At 50.4% G+C, this 18990-nt stretch overlaps 1 protein-coding gene across 2 annotated transcripts in view; it reads right to left on the bottom strand.

Annotated features, from left to right (window-relative positions):
* The window catches only part of SRCAP (Snf2 related CREBBP activator protein), a 113678-nt gene extending 95227 nt beyond the window's left edge, over window positions 1-18451 (bottom strand). The window contains exons 1-2 of one of the 2 annotated variants that reach the window (XM_083152197.1): window positions 18207-18451; window positions 2416-2590 (exon numbers count right to left, since the gene is read on the bottom strand). In XM_083152197.1, coding sequence (XP_083008323.1) covers window positions 2416-2448 — 33 coding nt within the window. In that variant the 5' untranslated portion in view covers window positions 2449-2590; window positions 18207-18451. Of the gene's footprint in view, window positions 1-2415; window positions 2594-18206 lie in introns of both variants that reach the window. The other variant, XM_083152199.1, reaches the window with a different exon arrangement.
* Between the last annotated feature and the right edge of the window lie 539 nt (window positions 18452-18990).

Genomic DNA, 18990 nt, shown 5'->3' with positions numbered 1-18990 from the left:
ATCACCTAGCACAGCAGTCAGACAGGTGCCTGCAGGAGACATACAATCACCTAGCACAGCAGTCAGTCAGGTGCCTGCTGGAGACATGCAATCACCTAGCACAGCAGTCAGATAGGTGCCTGCTGGAGACATACAATCACCTAGCACAGCAGTCAGACAGGTGCCTGCAGGAGACATGCAATCACCTAGCACAGCAGTCAGACAGGTGCCTGCAGGAGACATACAATCACCTAGCACAGCAGTCAGTCAGGTGCCTGCAGTAGACATGCAATCACCTAGCACAGCAGTCAGACAGCTGTGGGCAGCAGATAGGTGCCTGCAGGAGACATGCAATCACTATCACAGCAATCAGATAGCTGTGGGCAGCAGATAGGTGCCTGCTGGAGACATGCAATCACCTAGCACAGCAGTCAGTCAGGTGCCTGCAGGAGACATGCAATCACCTAGCACAGCAGTCAGTCAGGTGCCTGCAGGAGACATGCAATCACCTAGCACAGCAGTCAGTCAGGTGCCTGCAGTAGACATGCAATCACCTAGCACAGCAGTCAGACAGCTGTGGGCAGCAGATAGGTGCCTGCAGGAGACATGCAATCACCTAGCACAGCAGTCAGGTGCCTGCAGGAGACATGCAATCACCTAGCACAGCAGTCAGTCAGGTGCCTGCAGGAGACATGCAATCACCTAGCACAGCAGTCAGTCAGGTGCATGCTGGAGACATACAATCACCTAGCACAGCAGTCAGTCAGGTGCCTGCTGGAGACATACAATCACCTAGCACAGCAGTCAGTCAGGTGCCTGCAGGAGACATACAATCACCTAGCACAGCAGTCAGTCAGGTGCCTGCTGGAGACATACAATCACCTAGCACAGCAGTCAGATAGGTACCTGCTGGAGACATACAATCACCTAGCACAGCAGTCAGTCAGGTGCCTGCAGGAGACATACAATCACCTAGCACAGCAGTCAGTCAGGTGCCTGCAGGAGACATACAATCACCTAGCACAGCAGTCAGTCAGGTGCCTGCTGGAGACATACAATCACCTAGCACAGCAGTCAGATAGGTACCTGCAGGAGACATACAATCACCTAGCACAGCAGTCAGATAGGTACCTGCAGGAGACATACAATCACCTAGCACAGCAGTCAGATAGGTACCTGCAGGAGACATACAATCACCTAGCACAGCAGTCAGTCAGGTGCCTGCAGGAGACATACAATCACCTAGCACAGCAGTCAGTCAGGTGCCTGCTGGAGACATACAATCACCTAGCACAGCAGTCAGTCAGGTGCCTGCAGGAGACATACAATCACCTAGCACAGCAGTCAGTCAGGTGCCTGCAGGAGACATACAATCACCTAGCACAGCAGTCAGTCAGGTGCCTGCTGGAGACATACAATCACCTAGCACAGCAGTCAGTCAGGTGCCTGCAGGAGACATACAATCACCTAGCACAGCAGTCAGTCAGGTGCCTGCTGGAGACATACAATCACCTAGCACAGCAGTCAGTCAGGTGCCTGCAGGAGACATACAATCACCTAGCACAGCAGTCAGTCAGGTGCCTGCAGGAGACATACAATCACCTAGCACAGCAGTCAGTCAGGTGCCTGCAGGAGACATGCAATCACTATCACAGCAGTCAGATAGCTGTGGGCAGCAGATAGGTACCTGCAGGAGACATACAATCACCTAGCACAGCAGTCAGATAGGTACCTGCAGGAGACATACAATCACCTAGCACAGCAGTCAGTCAGGTGCATGCTGGAGACATACAATCACCTAGCACAGCAGTCAGTCAGGTGCCTGCTGGAGACATACAATCACCTAGCACAGCAGTCAGGTGCCTGCTGGAGACATACAATCACCTAGCACAGCAGTCAGTCAGGTGCATGCTGGAGACATACAATCACCTAGCACAGCAGTCAGTCAGGTGCCTGCTGGAGACATACAATCACCTAGCACAGCAGTCAGACAGGTGCCTGCTGGAGACATACAATCACCTAGCACCGCAGTCAGTCAGGTGCCTGCTGGAGACATACAATCACCTAGCACAGCAGTCAGATAGGTACCTGCAGGAGACATGCAATCACCTAGCACAGCAGTCAGATAGGTACCTGCAGGAGACATGCAATCACCTAGCACAGCAGTCAGTCAGGTGCCTGCAGGAGACATACAATCACCTAGCACAGCAGTCAGGTGCCTGCTGGAGACATACAATCACCTAGCACAGCAGTCAGGTGCCTGCTGGAGACATACAATCACCTAGCACAGCAGTCAGATAGGTACCTGCAGGAGACATGCAATCACCTAGCACAGCAGTCAGTCAGGTGCCTGCAGGAGACATACAATCACCTAGCACAGCAGTCAGGTGCCTGCTGGAGACATACAATCACCTAGCACAGCAGTCAGATAGGTACCTGCAGCTGTCTGCGAGTAGAACACGGCTGCATTGTGTCACATGCAGCAAACGCCTCTGTCTTTCTGTGTGCCAGTGAGGTGCTAGTGACTTGCTGCAGTGCATGCTGGGACGATGTCTCATTCTGATCCAGGCTCTCCAGCCTCCAGTCTGCTTCTCCGGGCACCTCTATAGAACTGGGAAAAAGAGAGCATAGGGTCAGTATTAGCCTGAGGGCACAGAGAGATAACATCCCGATACTATACAGACGTGTGTATACATGAACCTCACAATGCCAACAGTGCACAGGTCTGGTTTGCATATCATAGCTAGAATGAACACTACACACAGTATACACAATACGCACATCGACAGTACACTGTGTGTACGTACATAGATAGATCTCTATCATGTATGTCCGGCACTCGGATGTGCAAACTGCTAAGTGCCACAGGTGGTGCCTTCCTCAATGGTATACAGACTGTGGGCTCCCCCTGGCATGGAAGAATGGCAGGCGGCACTCAGTGGGCTTTATAGATGGAAATAAGGTGTTCTTTATTTCATCAACGTTTCAAAGCCCCGTGGCTTTTACTTCAGGATAACAAACCAGTAGTTTGAAAGATCTCCCCTCTATACCACCACATGCCATCCTCGTAACGATGGATGTAGCCTCGTATATACCGTAATCCCACATGATAAAGGGTAGGAGGTTATTAGACAAACATTACTTGATTTATCCCGTATTGGTCCACACACTGACTTTCTTGTGGAGTTGACATCTCTGGTGTTAACCAGAAATTATTTTCTTTACAGGGGCAAATTCTTTACAAGCCACCGGTACAGCTATGGGGTCCAATTTGGCCCCAGCTTACGGCAATTTATATATATGGCTAAGTATTCTTCCTGATTATGACACAAAAAAATTCTATTAAATCGACGCTATATCGATGATGTGTTTTTGATAAGGTTGGGCACTGAGCAGGAACTGAAGGACATGCGTTTTTCTTTAGATAGCCTAGACACCCATTTGCTTCACATTTTCTTTTAGTTGTATTGATATACATTTTTGGGATGTAACTCTATTCAGTGATGCTCACGGATTGGGTTCAAGACTGGATCGTAAAGATAAATACAGAAATTCATTGCTACATGCGGCGAGTCATCATCCTCCACATTTAAAGGAAAACCTCCCTGTGTCTCAATTTTTGTGCGTACTGAGGAACAATACCTCTTCTATCACCACTGATGATCAATTAACAGAGATGCACTCTACGTTTTTGGAACATGGGTATTCGGGTTCCACTCTCACGTTGTCTGCTCAAAGCAAAACAAAGGTTTGCCAAAAACACCAGTAAATCTTTAAACAGCTGACACACGTCCAAGGCTGATATATACTAATACCTTTGACAAAGATGCACACAATAGGAAACTGAGGATGGTTAAATATTGGCCTATCATGTCGACCGAGCATTCTCGAGTATTAGTCCAGTTCCACCAATGTGTGCATATCGACGTGGACAAAATATAAAGGACTTACTAATGAGACCAATGGTAAAGCCCACCAAACAGTGAGACACCTGGTTACGCTCAACAAAGAACGGTTGCTACAGGTGTAGTGACTGCACGATGTGCAGATGACTCCATCCTGGTTCTTCATTTACCCACCCACATAGCATCGTTCACATCGCCGCAGGGATCATGTTATATATTCTCATATGTTCATGTGGACTATATTACATTGGATTAACTAAAATACATTTTCGTGAGAATGGCAAACCACCGAACATCGGACAAACCAGTTACTAAGCCACAGCGGCCAGTCTTCAGTGTATGATCATTGATTTTATTCCAAAACCGATAAGCGGAGGAGATAGTTTTTTGATGCTTAAGGAGGAGGCGAGATTGATCTTTGACTTAGACACTCTGTTCCCCCCCGAGGACTTAATGAATATAATCCCTTTTCGATCTTTTTGAAATAGGAGGAAGAAGGTATTTTTTTCCCTTCCTCCTTTCCCTTTTTTCTGAGTTTTTTTTATACATTTTTGCTTTATTTTTGATTTTTTTTTCTTTTTTGAAGTTGAATAGGGTGTCTCTGGGCTGTTTGTTTGTTATTAGATTTTGTGTTCTTGAAATTTGTGTATTGTATTGCGATTACTTTTGATGCCGGTGAACCAGACTGTTCTGTACAGGATGTAGAACTGGGGTTATATCTATACCTATTCACCAATGGATATTAGATTATAGCCCTGTACACACGCTTAGATTTGCTTTAGATTTGATGTTAGATTTTCTATTAGATCTGGCATTCGATCATCCCATTCGATTTGGCATTAGATCTGTACTTTTGTAGGCACAATGAACTCCTTCGATTTACTGGATCGAATTCGAGATTTCCTTGGCTGCACACTAGATTTTTCTATTCGATTTTGAGAAAACAGGAGCGCGCATCGAATGCAGATCGAAAGTGTCCTAAAAACCATTCGATGTGGATTCGATTTTGCATTCATAAGCAAAATCGAATCGAAAACAGAAAAAAAAAAATTTGAAGCATGTGTGCACAGCTTATCAGTTTGTAGTGTTATAGACTTTACTCAAAATCCATATAGCAATAGAAAAATTGGTACTTACGTATTAGCAGGGCGCCCGGCTATGCTGACAACATACCTTAGCCTACGTTGCCAGCGTAGACTTGCCGGGCGCCCTGCTAATGTGTGTGTTATGTGTGTAGTGCAGTGGTTTATACTTACCCACCAGCGTTCCCCTCCTCTGGCACTCGCCTCGTGTCCCCGTTGACAGCATTCCTCCCCCATGACACTCCCTGGTGGCTGTAGTAATTTACCTTATTCAGCATACTGCCGCTGGGGGAGAATCACATGGTTTCCCTGCTCCCCCAGCGGCACTACGCTAATTGCGTACATTGCTGCCGCTGGGGAGTGTCATGGCGGCCGCCGGGGACACAAGGCAAGTGCTGGAGGAGGGGAACGCTGGCACCGGGAACATCGTTGAGGGTAAGTATAACCCACTGCACTACACTACACACGCACACTAACACAATCATATCCCCACTGTCCTCGTGGGCGTGGAGTTAATTCTATAAAGTGTGGCGAGCGCAGCGAGGGGATACTGCTCCACGTCTGCTCGCCGCGCTTCGGTGGCTCGCCACACTTTATAAAATGAACCTCACGCCCACGTGGACACTGGGGGTATGACGTGGATAGTGGGGATGTGAACCATTGTGTATTAGCACAGCTTCAGTTACATAAATTATGTAAGTTACATAGCCAGCATAGTGGTGTATTGGTATTCTAAACACACCACTAAGCAAACTACGTAATGGGCGCCCTGCTAATACATAAGCACTGAAAATTTATAAAAATATAATCAATAGAGTATAAAATTATCTAAAACCAGAAACATATTATAAACTTAAATTTGAATACACATCGTGTGCTGGTTCTACCAGTAATGTTGGTACGTGTTATTTTATTGTTCTGCAGGTGGTGACCACAGACCACTTCTCAGCTCCTATGCTTTCTGGCTGATGTTTTGGTCACTTGTGAAAGCTGGCGGTGCTGTCACTGTAGTGGTAGCGTGAGACGGAGTCTACAACCCACACAAGTGGCTCAGGTAGTGCAGCTCATCCAGGATGGCACATCAATGCGAGCTGTGGCAAGAAGGTTTGCTGTGTATGTCAGTGTAGTGTCCAGAGAATGGAGGCGCTACCAGGACACAGGCCAGTACATCAGGAGATGTGGAGAAAGCTGTAGGAGGGCAACAACCCAGCAGCAGGACCGCTACCTCCGCCTTTGTGCAAGGAGGAACAGGAGGAGCACTGCCAGAGCCCTGCAAAATGACCTCCAGCAGGCCAAAAATGTGTCTTGTTGTCAGCACATTCAACTATGTAAAGAACAATGTATTTAATAAGAATATTTCTAGGATGTGTAATTTTAGTGTTCCCTTTATTTTTTTACATAGTTGAATGTGCTGACAACAAAATTAAACATAAACTATAAATGGAAATCAAATTTCTTAACTTATGGAGGTCTGGATTTGGAGTCACACTTTAATAAGTTAAATAAATATTAAATTAAAACCACTACAGGCTGATACAACTTTGATGTAATGTCCTTAAAACAAAATGAGTCTCAGTAGTGTGTGTGTGTGTGTGTGTGTGTGTGTGTGTGAGAGTCCTCCACGTGCCTGTATGACCCCCCCCCCCCTTCAACGCCTGGGCAAGCTCTTGATGAGGTGGGGCATGTTCTCCTGAGAGATCTCCTCCTAGACCTGGGCTAAAGCATCCGCCTACTCCTGGACAGTCTGTGGTACAACGTGGCGTTGGTGGATGGCGGGAGACATGATGTCCCAGATGTGCTCAATTCGAATTAGGTCTGGGGAACAGGCGGCCAGTCCATAGCATCAATGCCTTCATCTTGCAGGAACTACTGACACACTCCAGCCACATGAGGTCTAGCATTAGGAGGATCCCAGGGCCAACCGCACCAGCATATGGTCTTACAAGTGGTCTGAGGATCTCACCTCAGTACCGAATGGCAGTCAGGCTACCTCTGGTGAGCACATGGAGGGCTGTGCGGCCCCCCAAAGAAATGCCACCCCACACCATTACTGACCCACTGCCAAACCGGTCATGCTGGAGGATGTTGCAGGCAGCAGAACGTTCTCCTTGGTGTCTCCAGACTCTGTCACGTGCTCAGTGTGAACCTGCTTTCATCTGTGAAGAGCACAGGGTGCCAGTGGTGAATTTGCCAATCTTGGTGTTCTCTGGCAAATGCCAAACGTCCCGATCGGTGTTGGGCTGTAAAAACAACCACCACCTGTGGACGTCAGGGCCCTCATACCACCCTCATGGAGTCTGTTTCTGACCATTTGAGTAAACCCATACACATTTGTGGCCTGCTGGAGGTCATTTTGCAGGGATCTGGCAGCGCTCCTCCTGTTCCTCCTTGCACAAAGGCGGTGGTATCGGTCCTGGTTTGTTACACTCCTACGGCCTCCTCCACATCTCCTGATGTACTGGCCTGTCTCCTGGTAGTGCCTCCATGCTCTGGACACTACGCTGACAGACACGGCAAACCTTCTTGCCACAGCTCGCATTGATGCAATCGTTAACGTTCCTGCTAGGCACCATGTGATTGGTAATACACACCCTGCCCCGTTCGCCTATAGAGTGGTATTCTTAGGTCTCCCTGTACAAGCACATAAGGCAAACCCACATGCCCACCTGCCACACAAACCCCAGGGCATCACATCCCACACAAACCCCGGGGCATCACCACAACCCAAGCCTGCCCCACAATCCACGCCTGTCAGACACCACCAGGGATCCCCACAACCCACAGACACCACCAGGGATGCCCACAACTCACATCTGCCACAGGCACCACTAGGGATGCCCACAACTCACATCTGCCACAGGCACCACTAGGGATGCCCACAACCCACAGAAACCACCATGGATGCCCACAACCCACGCCTGTCACAGACACCACCAGGGATCCCTACAGACACCACAAGGGATGCCCACAACCCACAGACACCACCAGGGATGCCCACGCCTGCCACAGACACCACCAGGGATGCCCACGCCTGCCACAGACACCACCAGGGATCCCCACGCCTGCCACAGACACCACCAGGGATCCCCACGCCTGCCACAGACACCACCAGGGATCCCCACGCCTGCCACAGACACCACCAGGGATCCCCACGCCTGCCACAGACACCACCAGGGATCCCCACGCCTGCCACAGACACCACCAGGGATCCCCACAACCCACAGACACCACCAGGGATGCCCACAACTCACATCTGCCACAGGCACCACTAGGGATGCCCACAACCCACAGAAACCACCATGGATGCCCACAACCCACGCCTGTCATAGACACCACCAGGGATGCCCACGCCTGCCACAGACACCACCAGGGATCCCCACGCCTGTCACAGACACCACCAGGGATCCCCACAACCCACAGACACCACCAGGGATGCCCACAACTCACATCTGCCACAGGCACAACTAGGGATGCCCACAACCCACTGAAACCACCATGGATGCCCACAACCCACGCCTGTCACAGACACCACCAGGGATGCCCACGCCTGCCACAGACACCACCAGGGATGCCCACGCCTGCCACAGACACCACCAAGGATCCCCACAACCACATACACAGAGCAAGTACATGCATAACACTGAGCATGTACAGTAGACATATACAGAGCATTCACACATAGTAGATGCATAATACAGCATGTACATGGGGGGATATAGATTGTAAACACCACTGCGGCAGGGTCTGATGTCAATGTTTAAATATGCTCTGTACAGCTCTGCGGAATATGTGTGCGCTATATTATTATGCATTAAGCTTCTTATATTCGCAGCATATTCCGTCCCGCTTTACAATACGGACACACACATGCATATAGGACACCCGGACTCGGTACATGCATATACACACAGTACACGAACACAGACCATACACATAGTGTACACAAAGATACAGACACTACACACACACACACACACACACATTAGGCCTAATTCAGACATGATCGCAGGGCACATTTGGTTAGCAAGTGGACATAACCATGCTGCACTGCAGGTGGGGCAGATGTAACAGGTGCAGAGAGTTAGATTTGGGTAGAGTGTAATCAAACTGATATCTATTGCAGTGGAAGAATAAAGCAGCCAGTATTTACCCTGCACAGAAATCATCTCTCTCTCTGCACCGGTTTAATCTTCCCCCAAGCAGTGCAGCAAGTTTTTGGCCATTTGCTAACAAAATGTACCCTGCAATCAGGCCCACAGTCCACACATTCATATGCACACACAGTATAGTCCAAGCATATGCACTCATATACAGACAGTACACGTATACTCAGACAGGACGTGCGCACGTATACAGATAGTCCCAGCATATGCACATACACCCACTCATATACAGACAGTACACGTATACTCAGACAGGACGTGTGCACGTATACAGATAGTCCCAGCATATGCACATACACCCACTCATATACAGACAGCACACGTATAGGGCGGTATTCAATGAGCCTGATTCGCCATGTTTTTATGGCGAATTTGTGCTGTTTGGCGAATTTCTGACTAAAACGGTGAATCACCCTATTCAATGACCACATGGCGAATACATTTGAAGGTTTTTTTCGCCATGATTCACCGAGTAGCAATCGCTATCTTTTTATGGTGAAGTGGAATGTGAACTTTTAAAATAAAGTGTTTTGTTTTTTACATTTGGTGTCAAAAAATCAGGAATTTTATTCTGAGGAGGGGCATGCTATTTTTATTCATGTGCTGTAAGCACATGAATATATATTTAATTTTAAAAATAATATTTTTTTTTTACACAGCATCCAGCAGGTGGCGCCAGAGCGGAGCCGCACATTACATATTCATATATTCACTGCACGATCATTACGATCCTGTGTAGTGAATATACGCTCGCCTGCTGGCACCCCCGGGGGGGCAGCCTGTGCTGCCTGGCACCCGGGGAGCACACCTAACCCCCCACAAAGGTCTGGGCTAGGCAGAGAGACTACCATCTCTCTGCCTGGCACCGTCCTGAGGCTCCCTGCGGCAATCGCCGCAGGAGCTCATATTCGCCAGTCAGGGGCTTGCTGCCCCTGACTCGTTGAATACCGGAGCCCGCCGGCTCCGGAACGTGGCGAATGTGCAGCGAATCCAAAAAAGGATTCGCTGCACCTCGCAGGTATTCACATTGAATACCGCCCATACTCAGACAGGACGTGCGCAGGTATACAGATAGTCCCAGCATATGCACATACACCCACTCATATACAGACAGTACACGTATACTCAGACAGGACGTGCGCACGTATACAGATAGTCCCAGCATATGCACATACACCTATTCATATACAGACAGCACACGTATACTCAGACAGGACGTGCGCAGGTATACAGATAGGCCCAGCATATGCACATATACCCACTCATATACAGACAGTACACGTATACTCAGACAGGACGTGCGCACGTATACAGATAGTCCCAGCATATGCACATATACCCACTCATATACAGACAGTACACGTATACTCAGACAGGACGTGCGCACATATACAGATAGTCCCAGCATATGCACATACACCTATTCATATACAGATAGGACGCATATAGTCCGAGCATATACACAGACCAGACAAGCAGTCAGCACATATACATATAGGCCAAGCATATACGCCCATACACAGACAGTATACATGCGGACAGTCCACACACATAGGACGCAGACAGTACACCCGTACGCAGACAGTATACATACAGACAGGATGCGAACAGTCCACACACATAGGACGCAGACAGTACACCCGTACACAGACAGTATACATACAGACAGGACGCGGACAGTCCGCACACATAGGACGCAGACAGTACACCCGTACACAGACAGTATACATACAGACAGGACGCGGACAGTCCACACACATAGGACGCAGACAGTACACCCGTACACAGACAGTATACATACAGACAGAACGTGGACAGTCCGCACACACATAGGACGCAGACAGTACACCCGTACACAGACAGTATACATACAGACAGGACGCAGACAGTACACCCGTACACAGACAGTATACATACAGACAGGACGCGGACAGTCCACACCCATAGGATGCAGACAGTACACCCGTACACACACAGTATACATACAGACAGACAGGACGCGGACAGTCCACACACATAGGACGCAGACAGTACACCCGTACACACACAGTATACATACAGACAGGACGCGGACAGTCCACACCCATAGGACGCAGACAGTACACCCGTACAGACCGTATACATACAGACAGGACGCGGACAGTCCGCACATACATAGGACGCAGACAGTACACCCGTAAACAGCCAGTATACATACAGAACGCAGACAGTCCGCACACACATAGGACGCAGACAATACACATACAGACAGGACGCGGACAGTCCACACCCATAGGACGCGGACAGTACACCCGTACACACACAGTATACATACAGACAGGACGCGGAGAGTCCACACACATAGGACGCAGACAGTACGCCCGTACAGACAGTATACATACAGACAGAACGCGGACAGTCCGCACACACATAGGACGCAGACAGTATACATACAGACAGGACGCGGACAGTACACCCGTACACAGACAGTATACATACAGACAGGATGCAGACAGTATACATACAGACAGGACGCAGACAGTATACATACAGACAGGACGCAGACAGTCCGCACACACATAGGACGCAGACAGTACACCCGTACAGACAGTATACATACAGACAGGACGCGGACAGTCCGCACACACATAGGACGCAGACAATATACATACAGACAGAACGCAGACAGTCCACCCGTACACAGACAGTATACATACAGACAGAACGCGGACAGTCCGCATACACATAGGACTCAGACAGTACACCCGTACACAGACAGTATACATACAGACAGAACGCGGACAGTCCGCACACACATAGGACGCAGACAATATACATACAGACAGAACGCAGACAGTCCGCACACATAGGACGCAGACAGTACACCCGTACACAGACAGTATACATACAGACAGGACGCAGACAGTCCACACACATAGGATGCAGACAGTACACCCGTACAGACAGTATACATACAGACAGGACGCGGACAGTCCGCACACACATAGGATGTAGGCAGTACACCCATACAGACAGTATACATACAGACAGGACGCGGACAGTCCGCACACACATAGCCCATATAGAGACATTACACCCACAGTACATGCACATACACAGACAGTCTGCCTGTATACAATGACAGTACGCACATGCTCCATGCACTCTCATACACAGACAGTCCATCTGGAGGTTATTCTGCGGGCGCATACACATACATACCTCTCAGTGCACACATATATACCCCACTCAGTGGATGCATACACATACCCCCCTCAGTGGACGCATACACATACATACCCCCCTCAGTGGGCGCATACACATACATACCCCTCAGTGCACACACACATACCCCCCCTCAGTGGGCGCATACACATACATACCCCTCAGTGCACACATACATACCCCTCTCAGTGGGCGCATACACATACATACCTCTCAGTGCACACATACATACCCCCCTCAGTGGGCGCATACACATACATACCTCTCAGTGCACACATACATACCCCCCTCAGTGGGCGCATACACATACATACCTCTCAATGCACACATATATACCCCCCTCAGTGGATGCATACACATACCCCCCTCAGTGGACGCATACACATACATACCTCTCAGTGCACACATACATACCCCCCTCAGTGGGTGCATACACATACATACCCCTCAGTGCACACATACATACCCCCTCAGTGGACGCATACACACCTCTCAGTGCACACATACATACCCCCCTCAGTGGGCGCATACACATACATACCCCTCAGTGCACACATACATACCCCCCTCAGTGGGCGCATACACATACATACCCCTCAGTGCACACATACATACCCATCTCAGTGGGCGCATACACATACATACCCCCTCAGTGGACGCATACACACCTCTCAGTGCACACATACATACCCCCCTCAGTGGGCGCATACACATACATACCTCTCAGTGCACACATACATACCCCCCTCAGTGGGCGCATACACATACATACCCCTCAGTGCACACATACATACCCCCCTCAGTGGGCGCATACACATACATACCCCTCAGTGCACACATACATACCCCCTCAGTGGGCGCATACACATACATACCTCTCAGTGCACACATACATACCCCCCTCAGTGGGCGCATACACATACATACCCCTCAGTGGGCGCATACACATACATACCTCTCAGTGCACACATACATACCCCCCTCAGTGGGCGCATACACATACATACCCCTCAGTGCACACATACACATACATACCTCTCAGTGGGCGCATACACATACATACCTCTCAGTGCACACATACATACCCCTCAGTGGGCGCATACACATACATACCTCTCAGTGCACACATACATACCCCTCAGTGGGCGCATACACATACATACCCCCCTCAGTGGGCGCATACACATACATACATATCTCAGTGGACGCATACACATACATACCTCTCAGTACATACATACCCCCCTCAGTGGGCGCATACACATACATACCTCTCAGTGCACACATACATACCCCCCTCAGTGGACGCATACACATACATACCCCTCAGTGCACACATACATACCCCCCTCAGTGGGCGCATACACATACATACCCCTCAGTGCACACATACATACCCCCCTCAGTGGGCGCATACACATACATACCCCTCAGTGCACACATACATACCCCCCTCAGTGGGCGCATACACATACATACCCCTCAGTGCACACATACATACCCCCCTCAGTGGGCGCATACACATACATACCCCTCAGTGCACACATACATACCCCCCTCAGTGGGCGCATACACATACATACCCCTCAGTGCACACATACATACCCCCCTCAGTGGGCGCATACACATACATACCCCTCAGTGCACACATACACATACATACCTCTCAGTGGGCGCATACACATACATACCTCTCAGTGCACACATACATACCCCTCAGTGGGCGCATACACATACATACCTCTCAGTGCACACATACATACCCCTCAGTGGGCGCATACACATACATACCCCCCTCAGTGGGCGCATACACATACATACCCCTCAGTGCACACATACACATACATACCCCTCAGTGGGCGCATACACATACATACCTCTCAGTGCACACATACATACCCCTCAGTGGGCGCATACACATACATACCTCTCAGTGCACACATACATACCCATCTCAGTGGACGCATACACATACATACCTCTCAGTGCACACATACATACCCCCCTCAGTGGGCGCATACACATACATACCTCTCAGTGCACACATACATACCCCCCTCAGTGCACACATACATACCCCCCTCAGTGGGCGCATACACATACATACCCCTCAGTGCACACATACATACCCCCCTCAGTGGGCGCATACACATACATACCCCTCAGTGCACACATACATACCCCCCTCAGTGGGCGCATACACATACATACCTCTCAGTGCACACATACATACCCCCCTCAGTGGGCGCATACACATACATACCTCTCAGTGCACACATATATACCCCCCTCAGTGGATGCATACACATACCCCCCTCAGTGGACGCATACACATACATACCTCTCAGTGCACACATACATACCCCCCTCAGTGGGCGCATACACATACATACCTCTCAGTGCACACATATATACCCCACTCAGTGGATGCATACACATACCCCCCTCAGTGGACGCATACACATACATACCTCTCAGTGCACACATACATACCCCCCTCAGTGGGCGCATACACATACATACCCCTCAGTGCACACATACATACCCCCCCTCAGTGGGCGCATACACATACATACCCCTCTCAGTGGGCGCATACACATACATACCCCCCTCAGTGGGCGCATACACATACATACCTCTCAGTGCACACATATATACCCCCCTCAGTGGATGCATACACATACCCCCCTCAGTGGACGCATACACATACATACCTCTCAGTGCACACATACATACCCCCCTCAGTGGGCGCATACACATACATACCCCTCAGTGCACACATACATACCCTCTCAGTGGACGCATACACATACATACCTCAGTGCACACATACATACCCCCCTCAGTGGGCGCATACACATACATACCCCTCAGTGCACACATACATACCCCCCTCAGTGGGCGCATACACATACATACCCCTCAGTGCACACATACATACCCATCTCAGTGGGCGCATACACATACATACCCCTCAGTGCACACATACATACCCCCTCAGTGGACGCATACACATCTCTCAGTGCACACATACATACCCCCCTCAGTGGGCGCATACACATACATACCTCTCAGTGCACACATACATACCCCCTCAGTGGGCACATACATACCTCTCAGTGCACACATACATACCCCCCTCAGTGGGCGCATACACATACATACCTCTCAGTGCACACATACATACCCCCCTCAGTGGGCGCATACACATACATACCTCTCAGTGCACACATACATACCCATCTCAGTGGACGCATACACATACATACCTCTCAGTGCACACATACATACCCATCTCAGTGGGCACATACACATACATACCTCTCAGTGCACACATACATACCCATCTCAGTGGGCGCATACACATACATACCTCTCAGTGCACACATATATACCCCCCTCAGTGGATGCATACACATACCCCCCTCAGTGGGCGCATACACATACATACCCCTCAGTGCACACATACATACCCCTCTCAGTGGGCGCATACACATACATACCCCCCTCAGTGGGCGCATACACATACATACCTCTCAGTGCACACATACATACCCCCCTCAGTGGGCGCATACACATACATACCTCTCAGTGCACACATATATACCCCCCTCAGTGGATGCATACACATACCCCCCTCAGTGGACGCATACACATACATACCTCTTAGTGCACACATACATACCCCCCTCAGTGGGCGCATACACATACATACCCCTCAGTGCACACATACATACCTCAGTGCACACATACATACCCCTCAGTGCACACATACATACCCATCTCAGTGGGCGCATACACATACATACCCCCTCAGTGGACGCATACACATACATACCCCTCAGTGGGCGCATACACATACATACCTCTCAGTGCACACATACATACCCCCCTCAGTGGGCGCATACACATACATACCCCTCAGTGCACACATACATACCCCTCTCAGTGGGCGCATACACATACATACCCCCCTCAGTGGGCGCATACACATACATACCTCTCAGTGCACACATACATACCCCCCTCAGTGGGCGCATACACATACATACCTCTCAGTGCACACATACATACCCCCCTCAGTGGGCGCATACACATACATACCTCTCAGTGCACACATACATACCCATCTCAGTGGACGCATACACATACATACCTCTCAGTGCACACATACATACCCATCTCAGTGGGCACATACACATACATACCTCTCAGTGCACACATACATACCCATCTCAGTGGGCGCATACACATACATACCTCTCAGTGCACACATATATACCCCCCTCAGTGGATGCATACACATACCCCCCTCAGTGGGCGCATACACATACATACCCCTCAGTGCACACATACATACCCCTCTCAGTGGGCGCATACACATACATACCCCCCTCAGTGGGCGCATACACATACATACCTCTCAGTGCACACATACATACCCCCCTCAGTGGGCGCATACACATACATACCTCTCAGTGCACACATATATACCCCCCTCAGTGGATGCATACACATACCCCCCTCAGTGGACGCATACACATACATACCTCTCAGTGCACACATACATACCCCCCTCAGTGGGCGCATACACATACATACCCCTCAGTGCACACATACATACCTCAGTGCACACATACATACCCCCCTCAGTGGGCGCATACACATACATACCCCTCAGTGCACACATACATACCCATCTCAGTGGGCGCATACACATACATACCCCTCAGTGCACACATACATACCCCCTCAGTGGACGCATACACATACATACCCCTCAGTGCACACATACATACCCCCCTCAGTGGACGCATACACATACATACCTCAGTGCACACATACATACCCCCCTCAGTGGGCGCATACACATACATACCTCTCAGTGCACACATACATACCCCCCCTCAGTGGACGCATACACATACATACCCCTCAGTGGGCGCATACACATACATACCCCTCAGTGCACACATACATACCCCCCTCAGTGGGCGCATACACATACATACCTCTCAGTGCACACATACATACCCCCCTCAGTGGGCGCATACACATACATACCTCTCAGTGCACACATATATACCCCCCTCAGTGGATGCATACACATACCCCCCTCAGTGGACGCATACACATACATACCTCTCAGTGCACACATACATACCCCCCTCAGTGGGCGCATACACATACATACCCCTCAGTGCACACATACATACCTCAGTGCACACATACATACCCCCCTCAGTGGGCGCATACACATACATACCCCTCAGTGCACACATACATACCCATCTCAGTGGGCGCATACACATACATACCCCTCAGTGCACACATACATACCCCCTCAGTGGACGCATACACATACATACCCCTCAGTGCACACATACATACCCCCCTCAGTGGACGCATACACATACATACCTCAGTGCACACATACATACCCCTCAGTGGGCGCATACACATACATACCCCTCAGTGCACACATACATACCCCCCTCAGTGGGCGCATACACATACATACCCCTCAGTGCACACATACATACCCCCCCTCAGTGGGCGCATACACATACATACCCCTCAGTGCACACATACATACCCCCCTCAGTGGGCGCATACACATACATACCTCTCAGTGCACACATACATACCCCCCCTCAGTGGACGCATACACATACATACCCCTCAGTGCACACATACATACCCCCCTCAGTGGGCGCATACACATACATACCTCTCAGTGCACACATACATACCCCCTCAGTGCGCGCGCATACACACATACATACATACATACATACACACACACTGGATATATATATATATATATAGCGCCGCAGAGCGCGCTCCCGGTCGCCATCTTGTCTCGGACTCACCTGCGCCGCCGCCGCCGCTGCGTCTGTGTCAGTCCCAGCTCACGGTGAGCGGGAACAATCCGCTGCCATCCGCTTCGGGCACAGTTGAGGGGGGGCCGGGTGTCTGGGTAGTGGTAGGAGGCGGCTCGTGGGGGGAGCTTTGCACCCCGGTATTGGGTGCAGGCGGGGCAGGGAGGCTGCACGAATGAGCGAGACTGAGCCGGCAGTCACTGCGCAAAATGGCGTCGTGGGCGGGGACATCATGCTTTTCAGGAAGGGCGGGGACTAGTGACGTCACTGCACATTGAGCATGCTGGGTAATGTAGGCCCGTCCCCAGCCTGAGTGACACTGTCACTGACTCGTAGGAGGAGAAGGAGACTCCGTCCCTGCGAGCCCCTGCTGGCTGCCCTACCATCATCCCCCACACCTGTGCCCCTGCCATCATCCCCCACACCTGTGCCCCTGCCATCATCCCCCACACCTGTGCCCCTGCCATCCTCCCCCACACCTGTGCCCCTGCCATCCTCCCCCACACCTGTGCCCCTGCCATCCTCCCCCACACCTGTGCCCCTGCCACCATCCCCCACACCTGTGCCCCTGCCATCATCCCCCACACCTGTGCCCCTGCCATCATCCCCCACACCTGTGCCCCTGACATCATCCCCCACACCTGTGCCCCTGCCATCATCCCCTACACCTGTGCCCCTGCCACCATCCCCCACACCTGTGCCCCTGCCACCATCCCCCACACCTGTGCCCCTACCATCATCCCCCACACCTGTGCCCCTGCCACCATCCCCCACA

This window comes from Crinia signifera, chromosome 7 (genome assembly GCF_055691185.1).
Source record: "Crinia signifera chromosome 7, ASM5569118v1, whole genome shotgun sequence".
Lineage (NCBI taxonomy): Eukaryota > Metazoa > Chordata > Amphibia > Anura > Myobatrachidae > Crinia > Crinia signifera.
Note: the sequence above shows the minus strand (reverse complement) of the source record. Positions and strands in the feature narration are given on the sequence as shown.